General features: G+C 43.3%; 1 protein-coding gene across 3 annotated transcripts; it reads left to right on the forward strand.

Annotated features, from left to right (window-relative positions):
• Positions 1–280: 280 nt before the first annotated feature.
• COQ5 (coenzyme Q5, methyltransferase) lies at positions 281–18,975 on the forward strand. 3 transcript variants are annotated; one of them, XR_010026294.1, is made up of 8 exons: positions 281–454; positions 2,360–2,509; positions 5,139–5,363; positions 7,651–7,757; positions 8,444–8,532; positions 10,319–10,430; positions 10,648–11,177; positions 16,916–18,975. XR_010026294.1 is itself a non-coding variant. In XM_063144403.1 (7 exons), exons 1-7 carry the CDS (start codon positions 286–288, stop codon positions 10,747–10,749), a joined length of 954 nt encoding a protein of 317 aa, XP_063000473.1. In that variant the 5' UTR covers positions 281–285; the 3' UTR covers positions 10,750–11,431. The 3 variants fall into 3 exon arrangements, 1 of the variants encoding a protein (XP_063000473.1); XR_010026295.1 differs by lacking the exon at positions 16,916–18,975 and adding an exon at positions 11,384–11,431; XM_063144403.1 differs by lacking the exon at positions 16,916–18,975 and having other exon boundaries at positions 10,648–11,431.
• Positions 18,976–20,087: the final 1,112 nt, after the last annotated feature.

The raw sequence follows: 20,087 nt of genomic DNA on the forward strand, positions 1-20,087 counted from the left end.
CTCCACATGTGTTTGGACTACAACTCCCAGCGTCCCCCAGACAACCACGAATATGAAACCATAGGAAGAGGCTCTTTGCAGAAGTCAATTAATTGCTTCGCCCTTGACTCCGGCCTGGCCTGGCCTTTCCTGCGGTGTTGATGACACCCGTGACATCAGCACGTACCGAGGAACCGTTCCACCTTACATGCTCCGCCCTTGCTCCCCGTCGACCTTCCAGAATGGGCGGAGCTGCCACGAGGGGGCGTGGCGACCTGAGGCCGCGTCGTTGCTACGCCGAGCAAGATGGCGGCTTCCGTGGTCGCTGGCTCCTGCCGGGCCTGGGGCGGTTGCCACGGGCAACGGCGGCTGCTCCTCTTGCGCGGCCTGTGCAGCGGAGCGAGGCGTCCGGTTGCTGACGGGGAGACGCACTTTGGGTTCCAAACCGTGTCGGAAGCGGAGAAAGGAGAGAAGGGTGAGTCGGCGGAGGGGGCAGGGCAGCCGAGCTACCGTGTTGTTGGAGGCCTTGTTCTCCCACTACGGGTCCGGGTCCGGGTCCGGTGGGGTGTAGGATTCAGAAAGAACATTCTCCGCGCCCCCCGCCCCACCACCCCCGGGCAGTTTGAAGTGGTCAAGTTAACTTTGCCATCTCATTCTGCTGCAAATGTTCACCAAGCAGTAGAGTCTATATGCTTATTTAACAACAATTTGAATGTATAGCCCACTTTTCTACATAGAGCACTCAAGGGGTGAGGATTTATAAGGTTGCCATCAGGCCTGAGGAGTTGCGTCTGCAGTTTTAGGAGCGTAGCAAGCTGCCTTATCCGGAGTCAGGACACGGGGCGTGAGGGTGGAAAGGCTGGGCTGAAAGGAAAGCTCCAGCCTCTTCCAACGAGCTCTTGCAGGCTGGGATTAATGTGGGTGGGTGGGTGGGTGGGAGGGAGCGCTGTTTTCTGTTTAGTTTGATGCGCGCTTAGGCCTTTGCTTTCCACCCACCCTGCTTGTGCTCTAGCCGCCTTGAGGCCCAGCGTTGGACAAAAGGCGGGATGTAAATAAATACAATAATAAAATAATAATAGCCCACCAGGTGCCAGCCTCTGTTTCATTAGACTGCACTGCTTGATCTGCGTACTGCAATTATTTAGTTCTGAGGGCCAAATTAACATGAGGTTAAATGTGTCTTTACATCTATCTCATAAAGTTTTGCTTTTCTGGATTGAAATCGCATCAGTTGAGGGGATTGATAATAAACGGGATCAAAGCAGGCCTCGAGGGGTAATTTAACCTTTTCCTTACCTTGTTGCAATCCTAACGAAAATTCTTCTTCTCAAACTAGTACTTGCTTTGGTGCCAGTGGGGCAATTTCTCAACAGTTATAGAGGCGAGGGAATGTCTCTCCTAAAATGGTAGCTGCCATCCACAGTTCTTACAATAAAGTGTTGTTGTTGTTGTATATTATAAAACACTGCTTCTTGATTAATTGGGAGCACTTTTGATCAAAACATTTTTGAAAAGTTAATCCACTCAGTTCATTAATGTCACTCTCCAAAGCTCTAGTACAGACAGGAGCAAGGGGCCAAAATACAGTGGCCTGATTCGCACAATCACTGCAGCTTAAACAAGTGATTGTGGCCTGTGTGTGGGAGCCCTGTTTGCTTAATTACTCACCCGGGTGCAGCTTATGTTGTCTGAACCCAGGCGGCATGGCTTGTTTTAGAGAGAAACAATCCTCAAATAACCCAAAAAGTCAAGCTGTGCCCGGGCAGGTAATTAGGCAAATGGTGCCCAGCACATGCCACTGCTTATTTATTTTATTATTTATTTATTTATTACATTTTTATACCGCCCAATAGCGGAAGCTCTCTGGGCGGTTCACAAAATGGCTTGTTTAAACCTGAACAATTGTGCGAACCAGGTCACTGGCTTCCTAAGACTATTTAGCAAATGTATGTCTTCATATGAGCTTTCAACATCAGGTGGCAGAGATGTTGAGGGGGAAGAGGACTTGGAGGCAAGGGTAAATAAAAGAGGGATTAAATAGCAAAGATCTAAGGGAAGTTGGGTGTGTGAGGATGGACAAGAGTTGAGGATTTGGAAGGCTGGATGTATCTGACATGATGAAGGTAGTGGGAATGCAGGCAAGGAATATTTGAAAGCTGGAGAACAGTGGGTTGATTACCTGAAGCTGGTTAGGGCTAATGCATCTATTTGGCTGCATGCTTGTAGTTTGAATGTCTGCAAAATGTATTGTGAAATACAGGGAGAGTTAAAGGAAAATATATATCAGCAATATATAGCAATGGAGTCAACATAGTATCTGGTCTTGATCAGAGTATGTAGGTAAGTCTGACATGTTTCATGTTTAAAAAACTAATTTCAGTTTACCAAATTTTTGAAAATGTGGCTAAGAAGTATGATTTAATGAACGATTCAATGAGTCTGGGAATCCATCGCATTTGGAAGGATATCCTGCTGCATCAAATGAACCCTTACCCCGGAACCCAATTACTTGATGCTGCTGGAGGGACAGGTAAGCCTCATATTGTTCACAGATATATTAAGGAGCTTTGTTTCTAAGTTTGAGATCATGTGCAGGTTGAAGCAGTAGCACTCTCATGACTTTTTATTTCTTTGAAATAAATGTGTCCTATTTTTCTTAATTTGGAAATCGTATTCATATAATTATCACTTACATTGTAGAAGATGTGTTAAATATGCAATTATTATGAAATATTCTTGCAGAGTTTCTCCGCTTAAAACGCAGGGAAATCATTACATTTATTCTGATTTTCAGTATTTTTTATTAGGGTAAGGAATCTTTAATGCGTACGTTGGTTTATCCGTACATCGGAAAGAATATTACACAACCAATAAGGAATGCAAATAGTGTTAGGCCAGTAAAGTTTTTGGTTTAAATTAAGGAAGTTAGGGACACCAGCTTTCCCTCATAGAACTGAGGACCTTGAGGTGCCAGGTTAGATCTGGAACTGCCTTGCCCAAAGACTTTTTGACCTCTGCATTGTGAGCCTCTCTATAGTGGGGCAAGAAGCCAGTTAGAGAGCTAAGGAATCACTAAGACAAAGAAAGACAGATGGTCTTGGCTAGTGTTCACAATCCATCTAGTAAGGAACAAATATTGAACCAGCTATTAAGTCAGAAAGGCCATCTAATGTTAGGGTTTTAGAATAGGAAGGAATATGCTGAACGTTTCTTAACTGGGTCTGTCCTATTCTAAAGTAGCATTTATAGCTTCTATGATTACTATTCAAAAGTGTCAGTTGTGTTCTTCCAAACAGTATAGCAAAGCTTCTCCCCTTCACCAGTATGTTGGAAACCTAGTTTTGAAAGATGCACTCTGAAGAAATAAATTTAATTCTGTCTTAAAGACTGCTCGTAGGTTTGAGATCCACTTTTTTTCTGTAGAAACTACTTAATAACCTGAGAATACTGGCATAGCAGATCTCATTCACGGTTAGCCAATATGATTGTGTTCCTATAGTATCAAAGAGGAAACAAGTCATTCAACCCTCCATTCTCTAGTGCAGCCTTCTCAACCTGGTGCTCTCAGAGTTATCCAGGTTGCTATGCTGGCATGGGAATGCTGGGGGTTGTCGTCAACATATCTAGAAGGCGCTAGTTGGAGAAGGATGCTCTACTTTGTATTTGTTCCTGTAGTAGTTTTGAGAATAAAGGTGCAGAATGTGTAAAATCCGTATTTTAGAAGACCGAATTTCTGCAAAGCATTTGGACCTGCATTTTTTGTTTTGTTTTTGTCTAACGGGCAAGGGAGAGGATGTGACTTGCCTGTCCAAGATGGTTTTTTTACTTCAGAGAATCATATCATAAATAGAGTCTTGCTGGGTCAGACCAAGGGCCCATCTAGCCAGTATCCTGCTTGCCACAGAACCAAGCCAGGTGCCTCCAGAAAATCCACAAGCAAAGCATAAGGGGAAAAACCTCCCCCATTGCTATTTCCCACAATTGGTATTCAGTCACTATCATTCAACCTCGAGGTTCCATAGAGCCATCATGACTTATAGCCAGGGTGAAATCCATCCATCCATCTCTATGAATGTGTTTCCTTTTCTTGAAGGAATTTCCAGTAAAGATGCTTTTACAAAACAATCCAATCCAATAATAATAAAACATAAAAATCATCACTAAACAAGCATTTTCAAACTATTTTTAGATCTTCTTGCCTGTTCCTATGCATGCTTACTTTTTGTATTGTAAGCTGGTCTGAGAGTTTCAACAACCTGTAAATAATAGTTTCAGTTCATTGCAAGTAAGTTGCAGAGACAGCATTGCAGCCAAAACCCATATAAACATAGCAGCAAAATCAAAACGTAATGCCAAAAACATGAACAAAAAGATGGGTCTTGCATTTGTTTTGAAAGGCCAAGAAGGTGGAGCTACTAGTGAAAAGGCCCTGCTCCTTTCAATAGTAGTTCTCACCCCACTGGTAGATGGTATACAGAGCAGGGGTGTTCTTAATAGGCATAGGAAGAGGTACTCCCTGCAATATGCATGACTCCAGCCATGAGGGCTTTAAGTCAACCCAGAACCTTGAACTGATCCTGGAAGCTTACAAGCAGCCATTGCAACCGCCATAGTATCAGCTGGATATGATCAGCTGATGCAGATGTCGGGAGGGCTGGCATTCTACGCCACCTAAAGTGTCTGAATGAATTTTATTTATTATTTATTATAGCACTTTTATCTCGCCCTTTAGCCAAAAGGGCTCTCAAGGCAGCTTACAAAAATATTTCGTAAGACAGTCCCTGCCCACATGCTTACAATCTAAAAAAACAAAAAGAATGAAGAGCGAATGTTATTGTTGGTGTTTGGCTTTTCTTATTTACAGGATTTATAGCTTTTAATCAAATAGTTTTATTTTTATCATTTGTTTAATTGTTTTTATTTACTAAAACACATTAACACAGCTTTTAAAACTGGCATCAAAAAGTCCACAACATAGGCACCACCAGGTAGGCCTCTTCCACTACCATGGTACCACCACTGCAAAGACCCACTCCTTAGTCGCCATCCGCATCCCCTCATTAATACAAAATGTAACAAAAAAATTTTCTGTCACAAATGTAACATTTAATTCCAGGGAAAATCCCATATTTTGAATCTTCCTTTCAAAACAAATGCAGGAGACATCGCCTTTCGCTTTATCAATTCTGTTCGTTCCCGGTGGGAACATCAGATCCGACAGAAGCTGAGATCCCATCAGAATTTGTCATGGCAAGAGATCACCCAACTTTACCAGGAAGAGGAGCATAAATCTCTGGGGGGTTCCCATGTGGTGGTCTGTGACATTAACAAGGAGATGCTGAAGTTTGGGAAGCAGAAATCACAACACCTTGGCTACTCTGAAGGTAATGGATTGTCATTTCAGCAATGGGAATTATTTATTTGTAGTTATTGTATTTCTAACCTGTTTTTCAGACTCTTATTGTCTCCCCAAGTGGCTCACATCAATAAAAAGAGAGAGAGAGACTGTATGCCTTGGCCGTGGCCTTTCGGGGTTTTTCAGGGTTACCAAGGAAACAAATGAGCCAGATCCACGGTTTACTTACAAGGAGACAGTCTTTACTGGAATAGTTCGCAGCACATCAGGCATATCCCAATAAAGGTGGACCAGACTTCCAAGGCTTCCTGCACAAAAGACCCTTCAGCAAAATCTGGACCCCCACCAGATAGAATAATTATAGCATAACTTGGACTTGGCACTGCTGCCAAGTTAAGCAAGTGATTGATTACTAGGTTTACTAACAAGGTATTACATTCTCAGCATAGAAAAGCATTAGTAATAATGAACCTTACTGATAGTAAGGCACTTCTTGACACCTATTTGGCATGGATAAGCCCTACTAATTAGGTTTCCAAGGGTCTTATGGTCAGGTTTTTGACTGAATCACCTTGGAATGTAAGCTCGTTAGTATGCTCCATGAGAACTATGCTTTGACTCATCTTCCCATGGACAGAGGAATGTTGCAGACTAATTCAGAAAATAACAGTTTGCTAGCTTAGAAGCAGAAGCAGCTATTCACCCATAAACCTCTGCGGGGAGCCATGATTTGCAGGCCTACAAGCCTGTAGGCCATACAGAGACAGTACCTGCCATCAGCCTTACAAACTAAAATGACAAGACATGCAAGGGAAGGGGAGGGAGATCAATTTTCAAGGCTAGAATAAGCGAGAAGCTGGCATTTAACACACTTTGGGCCAGGCCGATTTTCGCTTGCTGGTATTCTTGATTGAATGAGGCTCTTGATCCTTAGGCTAAAAGGTTCTTTGCCATTACTTCTGCAGTCCCAGGGCAAATCGTCAGTTGATGGTGTGTGGGTGTGTTTGAGGGAGAGGGAGATAGGTGGGGTGGGATGGGTACGGGCTTTGGTATTAGAGCTTATCCTGGGGAGCACATTTCTGTAAACTGCCCAGAGAGCCCTGGCTATGGGAGTGGTATATAAATGTAACAAATAAATAAAAAAATAAAAAAATAAATAAAGTCTTTGGTGGCTAGATTTGGGCCTGTGGCATTCATTTATATTACCCTGCAATATAAGAAGTCCAAAACTGATAGAATGCTTTTGTGCTTTAATTATGTAGATTCTGAACACATTCCTACAAGCAAGACTGCTTAAAATACTAGTTATATACTCCTAAAAACATAAATGCCATGCTGGATCAGACCAAGGGTCCATCTAGCCCAGACCAAGGGTCCATCCAGCCATCGCCCAGTACATGGTGCAACAGCACCCTCCCACCCATGTTCCCTAGCAACTGGTGCACACAGGCCTACTGCCTCGAATACTGGAGATAGCACACAACCATCAGGGCTAGTAGCCATTGATAGCCTTCGCCTCCAGGAATTACTTTCTTTCTTGCGGGTTTACAATCTAAAAAGACAAGACACATAAGGAAAAAGGAATGTGGAGGGGAGAGGGAGATTTTTTTTATTGCTGTAGCAGGGCTGGTGGCATGGCTGTTCTCCATCTCATCTCCTTCAGTACAGCCTGCTGGAATGGCTGGTTTTGGTGCCTTCATGAGGGAGGTCTTCAGCAGGGCTAGTGCTCTTCCTCAGATCAGCCTGCTGGAATTATTTAACTGAGCTCAAAATATTAATCTAGAAATGAATCCACAAGTTCACTGTGTGATTGTGGAATTTAATAAATGAATAAATGAATAAATATAGAAGAGGCACAGCTCTTTCCCTAAAACAGCGTGGCATTGGTTTGGAGGACTGTCAGTGTTCAGGCCACAAACCCAAAAGAACCAAATAATTGATCATTGTTAAATGCAGAACAATACTGAGAGGCTTGCAGGCTAGACATTCAGCATAGCATAAAGGTCAAACGTTCCTCTTAGCATCCTGACCACAAGCACTGCATACACAGTTATGCCGGTCCTTAGAAACCATGAGTTGTGCTTTGCAGCTATCTATAGTGGAGCTACAGTGGAGGCTTTCTAAACTTAACTCCATGCATGTGCATTGCATCAGACTGTGGAGGAGGGGCACGATTTGCTGTAAGTTGCCTTTTGCAACTCTCAGAATGATGGTGGGTGTTGCCTCTTCATAAGAAACTTTCTTTGGTGAGAGAACCTTTCTGAAAGCAGTTTTGGGGTGTGTCACTGCCCAATTCCTTCTATGTTCTTTTGAAGGATTGTCCTGGGTACTTGGAAATGCTGAAGAGCTGCCCTTCAGTGATGACAACTTTGATGTTTACACAATTGCATTTGGTATCCGGAATGTCACTCATATTGACCAGGTGAGCGTGTGGGTCATTGATTGCATCTTGCCTAATTTTATTCTTCTAATGATAGAGTAGTTTGTCTTGCTAACTTAGATTGAAGTCCAAGTAGTAGTCCAACATCCTGTTTCTAACAGTAGGAGGTCAGGTGTCTCTTGGAGTTGCAAAGCAGCATGTCTTTGCATTTTTTTCTCCTGAAAAATTGGTATTAGGAGGGATATTGTCCTGTGCATGAAGGATCCATTAAAGGATCTTGACTTCTCTTACTGGACTACAGTGATAAATGTTTTTGGTGGACATCATTAAATCAAGACGAAAATTGGGGACTAGACCTGGAAAACAGGGATGAGCAAAAGGGATGCTAAAATAGGATCCAGCTATACCAGCTGAGCGTTTCATTTCGACCATCTCCACTGCTCAAAACTGGCAGTGATTCAGGTGTTGCACTTTGAGGGGGGCTAGTATATAGCTGAAAAGCTCTCCATGGATAGGAACCAAGTTAATTCTTAGAGTAGACCATTGAAATGGATGTTCTTGAATTAAGGCCCATTCATTTCAGTGGGTCTACTCTAAGTAGGAATATTGGCTACTACCCCATGATTTGAGAGTCTTGCTGATATTCAGAGGGTTGATTAACCCGAACACTACTTGCACCCCCACCCTATGCCTACTGTGTTTTTCATTCCACATCTGTCTTGTTCCAGGCACTTCAGGAGGCTTATCGAGTCTTGAAACCAGGAGGACGGTTTCTGTGTCTAGAATTTAGTCAAGTCAACAACTCACTTATTTCGAGGTTGGATTTGGGTTTCTCTCATTTTTTCACCCCTTGAGGAAATAGTGTTTAGATAACAATCTATGAGAAAGACAGGTTGCTTACCTGTCAGGGTAGTTCCTGAAGTGGTCATCTGTGCATTCATGCATATGAGGTATGCACCTGTGCAGAGCCTTGTTCGGGATGTTCTAGAGCAGAGAAAGCTTTACGCTGAAAGTCCCACCCTACTCTCGCTGTGCATCCCCAACCTTTCCTGCTCAGTTTCTGTTGACCATTGTAGCAGGTAGATAAATGACAGGAAGATGGACACACACCTGCAAGGGGATGGAGGGTGGTTTGTGCAAATGTACAGAAGACCACTCAAAAGAGCTAGTTACATGTAAGTGACCTGTCTTTCTTTTTCATGATCTCTGTGCATCACACATCACACTCTGTGCATCACACATGTGAGTGTTTAGCAACCTAACTTAGTATGTCAGCCACCAGTGATGAGAGCACTGCCCAATTAGAAGAGGCATTGTTCTTGCCCACTCATCCAGCCTATAATGCCTTATGAACATTGTTGGCTGAGGCCATGTCATGGTTTGGCATATCTCCGTGCAGGAATGGTGTCAAAAAGACCACATCTTGGGTTGAATGTTCCTTGGGTGTTCCTGGAACCAGAAGGTTAGCTATCTAATAGCACTGGAGTGGGCTTGGCTATAAGTTGTAGTCTCTATCCTACCTTGCTTCTCTCGTTCCAAACTGGGTACTAGGAAGGCTCCCTAGCATCCAGCTAGGAACTAGATGAGCCAAATCACTGTTCAGACCTGCAATATAATTTATGTAATTTACTCACTTCTTTCTTTGAAGAAAGTGTGATTTTGTTTTGGCACTGAAGGTCAGGGCAAGGTGCGTTTCTGTGATGCTGTCCCTCATCTGCCCTGCAAAGTAGGGAGGGAGGCAAGGTGCTTTGGTATGGTGATATCTCTTTCTAGCCCTACCAAGGGGCATGGAGTTGTACCTCAAACAAGTACCAATGTGCTTTGCAGTTTCAGTCACTGCTAGTTGTTACCAGTTGTAGCAGAGTCCAGCCGTGGGGAAAGGTCATTCTAATGGGACAACGGCACAGGGGAAGTCCCCTCTCCTGACTTTTGAGGAGTTCAGTCCCCACCTATTGTGTGTCAGCATGGGGGGAAGAGAAGATCTTGCTTGCAAAGAAAAGGAACTGGAAAGGTAAATTCTTGTGAAAGTCTGCTTAGACCCTCTTTCTTATCACTAAGCAGGGCTGAACTGGAGGGGTCAGCCTAGGTTTTTGGCCCTGCTTCTTCTCAAAAGGATTTAAAATGCCCTCTGGAAGCCAAGAGAGAAAACACAATGGACATGTGCATGACACAACAAACCACGGTGTGCTAATTTACACACACAGGGTTGGCGTGTCGTGGCAGACATCCAGCTTGCCATGTCACGTGAACCAAGACGACAGGCTGCTTGAATAACACATAGCTTGTTTTTAGGGTAAATTAACCAATGTTGGGCTGTTGTGTTGTGTGAACCAGGTCAGTACCTAATTAAATATAAGTTTCTTCCCATTTATTTGTTGCTACAAAATGCCAGTTCCAAGAGGAACATCTTACAATTCTTCTGGGAAGTATTTGGGTTTGGACTTTGGTCCTCTAGAGGAAGGAAAACTTCTGTAGGTGCCCTTGTTGAACTTATACCTCAAACATTTGAAAATACGTTAATTACTGTACACAGACCAGTTTAAGGAAAGTCCAGTGTGAATAGATCTGTGGTACCTGCACTAACCTGACATTTTTATTTTCAGTCTGTATGATCTATATAGCTTTCAGGTTATCCCTGTGCTGGGTGAAGTTATTGCTGGTGACTGGAAATCCTACCAGTATCTTGTAGAAAGCATCCGACGCTTTCCGGATCAGGTAAAATGTCCTCTACATAGACTTTGAACATTAAAACTGCATTCCTGTGCATATTTGCCTAAGAATTAGTACAATTGTACTTTCTTCATATAGTTCTGAGGAAAAATGCATAGGATTGGAAAATATAATAACATCTACTAGTGCCAATCTGAAGAATTCAGGAATCAGTATATGAGTTTTATCGTTTAATGTCAGTATCACTATTGCTGCATTTCAGGAGACATTCAAGGAGATGATTGAAGATGCAGGCTTTCTGAAGGTGGAATATCAAAACCTGGGTTCAGGCATTGTCGCCATTCATTCTGGCTTCAAGCTGTGACCTTCATCTTTTATGTCTTGAAGGAAAATAGAAAGGTGGACAGAATTTTCTGATGGTAAAATTCAAATGCCTGGTCCTGCCAGCATATTTGGTGCCATGTCACCAAAACAGAAAATGAATTGATCCCCTAGAAGAATCTAAATTTCAAGCCTCAAAAAAGGCAACTGTTAAATTTTTGGAAGTCATTTGACAGCTGTGCCTACTTAAAACGTCTGTTCATCTTGCTGCATGACAACAAAAGGACTACATTAACCACTTGAAATTGGGGCTTAAAGTCAGTGATTTAAAATTACTTTTATATCTGATGGATTTCTGTGAAGTGCAGCTGCATAGGAGAACAGTCACATTATAAAACTCCAAGTCAGCTACCATTGGAGTAGCAATGCGTCACAAAGGAGATTGAAGACAAACTCGCCTTAAAATGAAAGGTCTGTACCTACTTGTATTTAAGGGACTTTAATCCAGTCTGTCAACAACAGATAGTAGCTGGTAAGGTTCTTTGGTGTATTTATTAAAAATAGTATTTAGATTTTCAAATATTTATATTGTCCCATTGGGATATGGGAGTTTATATAGTGTTGTGTTTCTATTGATATTTCTGTACTGTTTAAGAATTATTCATATTGCCTTGCAGGATTGGTGGGAGAGCCAGGACAAATAAAAGGAAGTACTTCTTCACACAGCACGTAGTTAAATTATGGAACTCACTACCACAGGATGTAGTGATGGCCACCAATTTGGATGGCTTTAAAAGGGGGTTGGATAAATTCCTGGAGGCGAAGGCTATCAATGGCTACTAGCCCTGATGGTTGAGTGCTATCTCCAGTATTCGAGGCAGTAAGCCTGTGTGCACCAGTTGCTGGGGAACATGGGTGGGAGGGTGCTGTTGCACCATGTCCATGCTGGATCAGACCAAGGGTCCATCCAGCCATCGCCCAGTACATGGTGCAACAGCACCCTCCCACCCATGTTCCCTAGCAACTGTTGGTCCTTGGCCGATGGGTGGTTGGCCACTGTGTGAACAGAGTGCTGGACTAGATGGACCCTTGTCTGATCCAACATGGCACTTCTCATTGTCTTATGATCACACCAAATATTTAGAATCCTGTTTCCAGGAGTTGCCAGCCTGATATTTCTGGAAAATTCATAAACCCATCCCTGCTGTGTGCCCCCTCATCACATTTTATTCAAAGGTATACAGTCTCTGCATATTCAGATTCCATTTCGTTATGGACAATAGCCATAGATAGACCTAATAACGTAAGCGTTGTTTTGAGTGGAATGAGATGATTGGCAGCCACCATGAATCTCTAGTGCAGGAGGGTGCATACCCTTCCTCAACCCAGCAACTTTTTTCTTGATGGGGCAATACATATTTGTCAGTGATCGCAGTTGGGACAGAAAGGTTTAGCCTGTGCTCCCTTACAGGTTTGGCCCCCTGTATTCCATTAGAACCAGATGTGAAGATACATCAACTGTCAAAAGATACATCGACTTGTCAAAAAGTTTAGTTTCAGCCTTTGACTTTTCTGAAAGAAAGAATACAAATTAAGTGTTTCTTGCTTGGAACATGTCAAGGATTATAGGAGAAGCTGATGGGGGTTCCCAAGGAGTGTAGAAACCTGAGACATGATACTGAGGGCAGGACTCGGTTTCCTGAGAAGCAGCTAAGGCCAGCTGAAATCTCAAAAGGATGAAATAATACCTCCGCTTATTGGAGGTGGGGCTTTAGTGCCCTGCATATCTCTGCAAAACAAACAAAATACCAGTTTGCTTAATTTGCATATTTATATAGGTCATAGCAATAAGCTTTTCATAATGTAGAATTTCAGTAGCAATCCCAAATAAGAGTAAGGAGCCATTTAATCCCTCAAGATGGTACCAGCCTATTTATCGAGTTTGTGCCAGTTCCAGCCTCTTCCCATTCCACCTTCACACTGTTTCTCCTCCTTTGAGGCACATGTGGTGAGACTCTTCGCTCCGCTGCGACTGCGGGTTGCAGTTCTGTACCGCCCCCCTGGCTCATCCTCTAAATTTCTCTCTGATCTGGACTCGTGGCTGTCCTTTCTCCTCTCTGACAACTCTCCTACTCTGATCTTGGGTGACTTCAATATCCATGTGGATGACCCTCACGATGCTGCAGCTCTACGATTTCGCTCCTTATCTTCCTCTTACGATCTCAAGCTCTGCTCTGAAGCACCCACACATTCCCTTGGACACTGTCTGGATCTTGTCCTCACTCGGAACTGCTCTGTCCTGGACTTTTCTATTGTTGACGTTCCTCTGTCAGATCATCATCTAGTCTCTTTCAATATTACTCACAATCCCCCGCCTTCACGTCCTGCTTCACGCCCTTGTCGTGACCTGCATTCTATCAACTATGAGGCTTTCTCTCAGTCTCTAGCCTCCTCTCTTCCTTCTGTCTTCACAGCCGCCTCCTTGGACTCAGCCGTCTCCTCCTTTAACTCCACATTGTCTTCAACTCTTGATAATCTTGCTCCATCTACAACTCGGATAGTTCGCCCCTCTCAACCCCAACCGTGGCTCACCTCTTTCCTCCGCTACCTTCGCTCTTGCTCCCGGGCAGCCGAACGCCTGTGGCGTAAGACCAGGGACTTGGCGGACTTTGTCCATTACAAATTTGTTCTCTCCTCTTTCTCTTCTGCCATTTCACTGGCCAAACAGCAGCACTACTCAACGCTGATCCAGTCAAATGCTAGACACCCTCAGCGGCTCTTCAAGCCCTTCAATTCTCTCCTGAAACCTAATCCACCATCTCTCCCCGCCTCTCTATCTGCCAATGACTTTGCCTCTTTCTTCAATGCTAAAATCCAAACTATTCGCTCCGATCTGGCCAGCTCTGCTCCGCTCCCAGCTCCTGTGCCTCACCTGTCAGTTCCTCCTGCAACTCTCTCGGCGTTCCCCTCAGTCTCAGCTGATGAACTGTCTAAAATACTGCGCTCGTCGAAGCCTTCCACTTGTTCCCGTGATCCAATTCCCTCTCGCGTCTTTATTAATCTTATCCCCGCTATCCTCCCGTCCTTGCTTCACATCATTAATTCTTCTCTGTCCTCTGGCTCATTTCCCTCTGCTTTTAAACATGCTACTGTCTCTCCCATTCTCAAAAAACCCACTCTTGATCGACTTTCTCTGTCTAACTACCGACCTGTCTCTCTGTTGCCCCTTGTCTCAAAGATTCTGGAACGTGTGGTCTACTCTCGCTGTCTTGACTTTCTCTCTAGTAACTCTGCTCTGGATCCCTTTCAATCTGGATTCCGTCCTTTGCATTCCACTGAAACAGCCCTTACCAAGATCACCAATGATCTTCTCACTGCCAAGTCTAAGGGCCATTATTCCGTCCTTATTCTCCTTGATCTAACTGCAGCCTTTGACACGGTTGATCACGATCTTCTCTTAGATTCCCTCCATGACCTTGGACTCTGTGGCTCTGTCTATAACTGGTTCGCCTCCTATCTAGAGGGTCGCTCTTTCAGCGTGTCGGCTAACGGCAGCTCGTCCTCCTCCTTTCCCCTTTCAGTAGGGGTTCCGCAAGGCTCGGTGCTCGGCCCGCTGCTGTTTTCTCTATACATGCTGCCCTTGGGTAAACTTATTCAATCTCATGGCCTCCAATATCACCTGTATGCCGATGACACACAACTATATCTCTCATCTCCGGAACTTTCTCCTGATGTCCACGATCGTATCTCAGCATGTCTTTCAGATATCTCAGCCTGGCTGCTTCATCGCCGTTTGAAACTCAATATGGCAAAAACTGAACTGCTTGTTTTTCCTCCTAAACCTTCTCCTCATCTCTCATTCTCTCTTACTGTCAACGATGTCACGCTTACTCCGGTCAAGGAAACTCGTAGCCTTGGCTTTATATTTGATTCCTCGCTCTCCTTTATTCCTCATATCGAGGCAGTAGCTAAATCTTGTCGTTTCTTCCTGTATAATATTGCCAGGATTCGACCATTTTTGTCTGTCTCTTCTGCCAAGACTCTCGTTCACGCACTGGTTATCTCTCGGTTCTCCCCTCATCTCACATCAGTCCGCTGGTCTCTGTCCACCACTCTGCCGCTAAGATCATCTTCCTGGCCCGCCGCTCTGACCATGTCACTCCGCTTCTGAAATCTCTTCATTGGCTCCCAATTCACTCCAGAATCCAATATAAACTTCTCCTGTTGACCTTCAAAGCTTTTCACGGTCTAGCTCCTGCCTATCTCTCCTCTCTCATCTCACACTATTGCCCCGCTCGTGCTCTTCGCTCCTCTGATGCCATGCTTCTTGCCTGCCCAAGGGTCTCTACTTCCCTTGCTCGGCTTCGTCCATTTTCCTCTGCTGCCCCTCATGCCTGGAATGCTCTTCCAGAACACCTGAGAACTACCAACTCAATCACAGCTTTCAAAACACAGCTAAAAACTTTTCTTTTCCCTATAGCTTTTAAACTTTGAGCTTGTTCTGACTCTATACTGTTAGCTTCACCCTTCCCGGTGCCTGTTTACACTTCCCGGTGCCTGTTTGCATTCTCTTTCCCTCCTTATTGTTTACTACAACTTTATTAGATTGTAAGCCTATGCGGCAGGGTCTTGCTATTTACTGTGTTATCTGTACAGCACCATGTACATCGATGGTGCTATATAAATAAATAATAATAATCCAGAAGGAACTGTGCTGACAGATGTTGGGGGAGGGGAGTATTGCTTCATAGTAGGAACATTGGATCACTAGAGATATGATCAATCAGTGTGGTGTATAATATGCAGAAGACAGACCATACCTGGGCTATCAACTATTTTGTCCATACATGAAATCTAAAAACCAAGATTTGCCCAATACTTACTTAGAATGTGCAATTTTCAGAATCCCCCAAAATTCTCAGTATGTCAGGGATCTTTTCTGGTCAGTTTAAACCATCTGGGGTCCAATTAGGAATGCCAGATTTATCGCACCACTTGCTACACATTTTGGATTATTTTTACACAATGTGGCATAATGGCTAATAATTTTACTAGGGTCATAGGCTATTGTTTTTTTTATAAAAAGGCTGCTACTTTAGTTCAGTCTAGATTGTAGTGACTGTCCCTTTTTCAGACCCAGGCCCTTGGACTATGTTGGGTAAGGACTAGTTATCTCATTTTTTTTGTAAAAATATTGCATATATGGATGCGAATATATAATGATCTATGGGGAAGTTTATCACATGAAACCCATTTTGCCATATACTAGTCCCAGATGTGATGAAAGCTTGGGCACTGATCCCTGTATTAGAGACCAGATCCCCACATGATCAAGCCATTCCAGCTATGTCGCGGTGTCACCTGAACCCAGTCCAGTAAAGGCTGCTCTCCATAGCCAAGCACCTATTCTTCACACTCCTCTGTATGTCACCATATGGTGTTGTGAGTGACAGTTGCTCTCCATATGATGGTCATAGTTGACTGCCTCATAATTACCATGCCTTTGGCAGAAGTTAACATCATTATAGATGTATGCAGAACCCTTTTGGGGTTTTACGATTACAGATGACACATTATAGTGAGTATTAAGACTGAATAATAACAATACAAAGCAAAAAAGCATATTGCCTTAGCATTTGCTTCAAGATTCTGCTGCAACCCTAGAAGTGGTAAGTTGCTCTCTATCCTGGACACGGTTGCTCTCATGCCTGCCTCCATCTGAAAGCAGGAGCCAAGCTTACAGCTTGTTCAGTAACCCCCCATCAATTGAGGGGTACTTTTGCACCAGCCAAGGTGCAAGAAGCAGTAGTCACTGCTAAAAGGTTTGACTGCCTGAAGAACAACACAATAATTACAAATTAAACAGAGAAAATAGGTTATGTTAAACATTAATGGCATAATCCAGCCAAGGGAAAACACTGATTTCAGTGGAAAAGTAGAGTATGTGCTTCCTTCCAACATAAACTGAAGTTCGTAACCTGAGTTGGATTGTATTCTGTGGTAACAGGGTAATCCTATGCTGGTTTAAGTGCCCTGAATGGGGGAAAAGTAAGGGGCAAGATCTGTCCATCCTGCCACATTAGATGACAGTTTAAACTTAGGTGTGTGTGTGTGTCTCAAAGCAGTGGGACGTTTTATTCCTTGGAGTTTACAGTCATTCTGCACTGATTTGCCACAGCACGATCTACCAGGATTCCTTATATCCACAGGTTCAGTGACAAAAAGTAGAAGTCGCTTCCTTCCCCACATTCTCTCCTCAATCCGACTCATCAAGACCACAGCATTCCAATGAAGTTGAGTAGTTACAAGGAAATCTCAGGATATGAAAACGAGTCCAGGATACTCCAAATTGGTGTAATGTGAGGTGACTGTACCTTAACATATCAAGTGGTTAACTGAGCTAGAACTCTGTGCTCAGAAACAGAAAGGGCAACAAACTCTGATGGGGAATCCTAAGTTCCAGTGCTTTATTTCTGCGAAGTTTAGACCTCCCCTCCTCCCTCAGAAACAAGAGGTGAGGAGTCTGCTGAGGAAATTAAGAGTTCCTGAACATTTTTCCTAAGGAGTTTTATATACACACCCCACTCACAAGCAGAAGGGGCTATATGCTGTCTAGGCAGAGACTGTCCTAGTTTATTTTATTTATTTATTTCATATTTATACTGCCCAATAGCCGAAGCTCTCTGGGCAGTTCACAAAAATTAAAACCATGAGGAACATGATAAAAACAACCAATAGTTGAAGTCTCTTGCTTCCCCCACCCCCTCTGAAACTAGAAAAAGTGGTTTGTTCTGTTTAAAGAGCTTCCTTCTCCCAAGTTGCCAATGGTGTTTTTCAGCAGCACAGTTAACTCTTTTAGGTGGCTTTTTTTAATTGCTTCATGACTGAGTTCAAGGGTGCAGCCTTCCCCAACCTGATGCCTGCCACATACCCACTACCCTCAGCAAGCGTGGTCAATTGCCATCCTGGCTGAGGATGGTGGGAGTTGTAGTACAACATATCTGGTAGGGACCATGTTGTGGAAGGCTGTGTAGCTACCTTAGTTCCTGGCATTGTGGTTGCAAAACTGAATAAAACTGCCTCAGCCTTAAACATGGCAGTCATCTTTTACCAGTTTCTAGCCTTTGACGTAAGAAACTCCTGGATCATACAGATAACTTTCGGTCTTGCTAAGGGGTAAGGTTAGGCAAGTTAGTTAAAGCTTCTGCCTGTGATGATAATGTACTTCCAGTCTGGGGGTGATTTGTATCCTAGCATTCCTTCCAAGCCCTTTATTCGTTCATTACATCCTTTTAGACAGTGGTTTAAGCAAAGGTATTATAAGAATGTAAGTTTTCTAACCGAATGACACTATCCTGTTGGGATAGAACAGTATTCCTAAGTTTATGCTAGCTAAAGATGTTTCCTCCACAGCCAGATGATTTTAAGGCATTAAAGGTTATCAAAAACAATGTTTTGATATGTAAATCTTCCTCCATAATATAGGTTCAAGGCAAAACATTTTAAAAATCTCCAAAGAACTCACTGACCGGGACAATGGGTTATTTAACCCATGATAAGATGCAGCACCCAGTTACTAGGTTACATATATAACCCCCACTCAGGGTTTGTTGTGCCATGCAAAGCCAGTGAACATTGGTTACGCCCTCACACAACCCTAAATCAGACATGGGTTATGTGAGGATTGGACACCCTTGTATAACCCATGCTCGCTGGATTCATACAAGATGACAATCCCCAAGTGGGGATTGCTTATTCAGGATGGCAGCCACATGCACACCCCAGCCTCACCATGGGTTAAATAGCCCAGTGGGTTGTTGGTATGCAGACAGACCCTCTTCCCCAGGATACTGAATGGATCTATTTCAACCCAGCATTTATGTCATTGATCACATACCTCTTGTACTTGTGTACAAAGCCCTAAACAACTTGGGACCAGGATACCTGAGAGAGCGCCTTCTCCCTTAACAACCTGCCTGGTCACTGAGGTCCTGCTCCTGGTGGTTCCATCTAGATCCATCCTCCGATTGGAATCCACCAGGGGAAGAGCCTTCAGCGTGGTGGCGCCCCTCCTGTGGAATTCCCTGCCTCTGGAGGTCAGGCAGGCTCCAACCTTGTACTCCTTTCGGCGCCTCCTGAAAACATCTTTATTCCAAGAAGCCTTTCTTTAACATGCAGCCTTGGATTTCTGTGTTGTTGTTGTTTTTTGCTTCTTTTTAAATTTTGTTTTAACTGTTTTATTCTGTTTTTATTTTCATTTTACCTTGTACACCGCTCCGAATTTTTTTTCAATGAGGAGCGGTATATAAATATTCTAAATAAATAATAAATAAATAAATACAAGATAAATTCTTAGATATTTACTCCAATTTCCCTTGTGTTAAAAGTAAACAATCATGGAAATTTCCAAGGAAGTACTAGCTCTCAGCAGGAGACCTGTGATGACACACAACTCTCCTTGAGAAAGGAAGGGACCTACCTATTTTCTATATATTTCATGGGAGGGTATGGTCAAGTTCTAGTACAGAAGCTCCACGGATAATTGAAAGACATACAGAAACAATTTCCATGGCTCCCTATTAACTTACCTGTGTCTACAGGGGATGCACATTAACCTATATTTTTTACCTAACATTGCACTAGGTTTTATTTTCTACAGGCAATGCAAGTAGAGGCAATGATTTCCAGCAAACCAGTCCAACATTCTATTTTGATTACATTCAGGAGTGGGGAACCTCTGGTCTTCCTGGGGGCAGAATCCAGCCCTCAAGGAATCCTCCCCATCCCAGCACAGATCCTTTGGTGTTTTCATGGCTTTTGTGCAGTTTTTCCCCATTCCAAAATGTTGAAATGCCTCTCCTAAGGCTGAGTTACTGGCAGGAAGAGCTTACTAGATGCTGATTTTTTAAATTTTTTGCCTTTGGCCCTACTCTTTGTCTTCAACCTCTGCCTTCACCCCCACCAACAGTGAAATGAGGCACCCAAGCTTCTCAAAAATTTAATTTAGCACTTGGTTCCCTAGTCTTGGCTTAGAATTTATGTACCAAGTAACCTGGCATTTCTACAAATATTTCTGAACTGACACTTAACTGAAGAATCACTTGCCCCCAGAATATGCATTTGAATTCATAATTACTATATTGCATTAAAGATCCAGGAGATGCATGATAAAGCATTCTTAGTTACACCCGTGTCAAACCCTTAGGCTGTCATCTTATGCACAATTACTTAGACATAAACCCATGAACACAGTGGGACTTCCTTCTAACTCATCAATAAAATTATGCAATCCTGAATATGTTTGTTTGAAAGTCCCACTGAAGTCAATGAAATTTATTTCCACATAAATATGCTCAGAATCCACATATATTAGCAAGCTCA

Source organism: Elgaria multicarinata, chromosome 18, assembly GCF_023053635.1.
Source record: "Elgaria multicarinata webbii isolate HBS135686 ecotype San Diego chromosome 18, rElgMul1.1.pri, whole genome shotgun sequence".
Taxonomy (NCBI): Eukaryota; Metazoa; Chordata; class Lepidosauria; order Squamata; family Anguidae; genus Elgaria; species Elgaria multicarinata.

Coding starts and splice junctions, on each gene's coding strand:
- COQ5 (XM_063144403.1), top strand. CDS start 286: ATGGCGGCTTCCGTGGTCGCTGGCTCCTGCCGGGCCTGGGGCGGTTGC. Junction 455..2,359: donor AGCGGAGAAAGGAGAGAAGG/GTGAGTCGGCGG, acceptor AACTAATTTCAG/TTTACCAAATTTTTGAAAAT. Junction 8,533..10,318: donor AACAACTCACTTATTTCGAG/GTTGGATTTGGG, acceptor TTTTATTTTCAG/TCTGTATGATCTATATAGCT.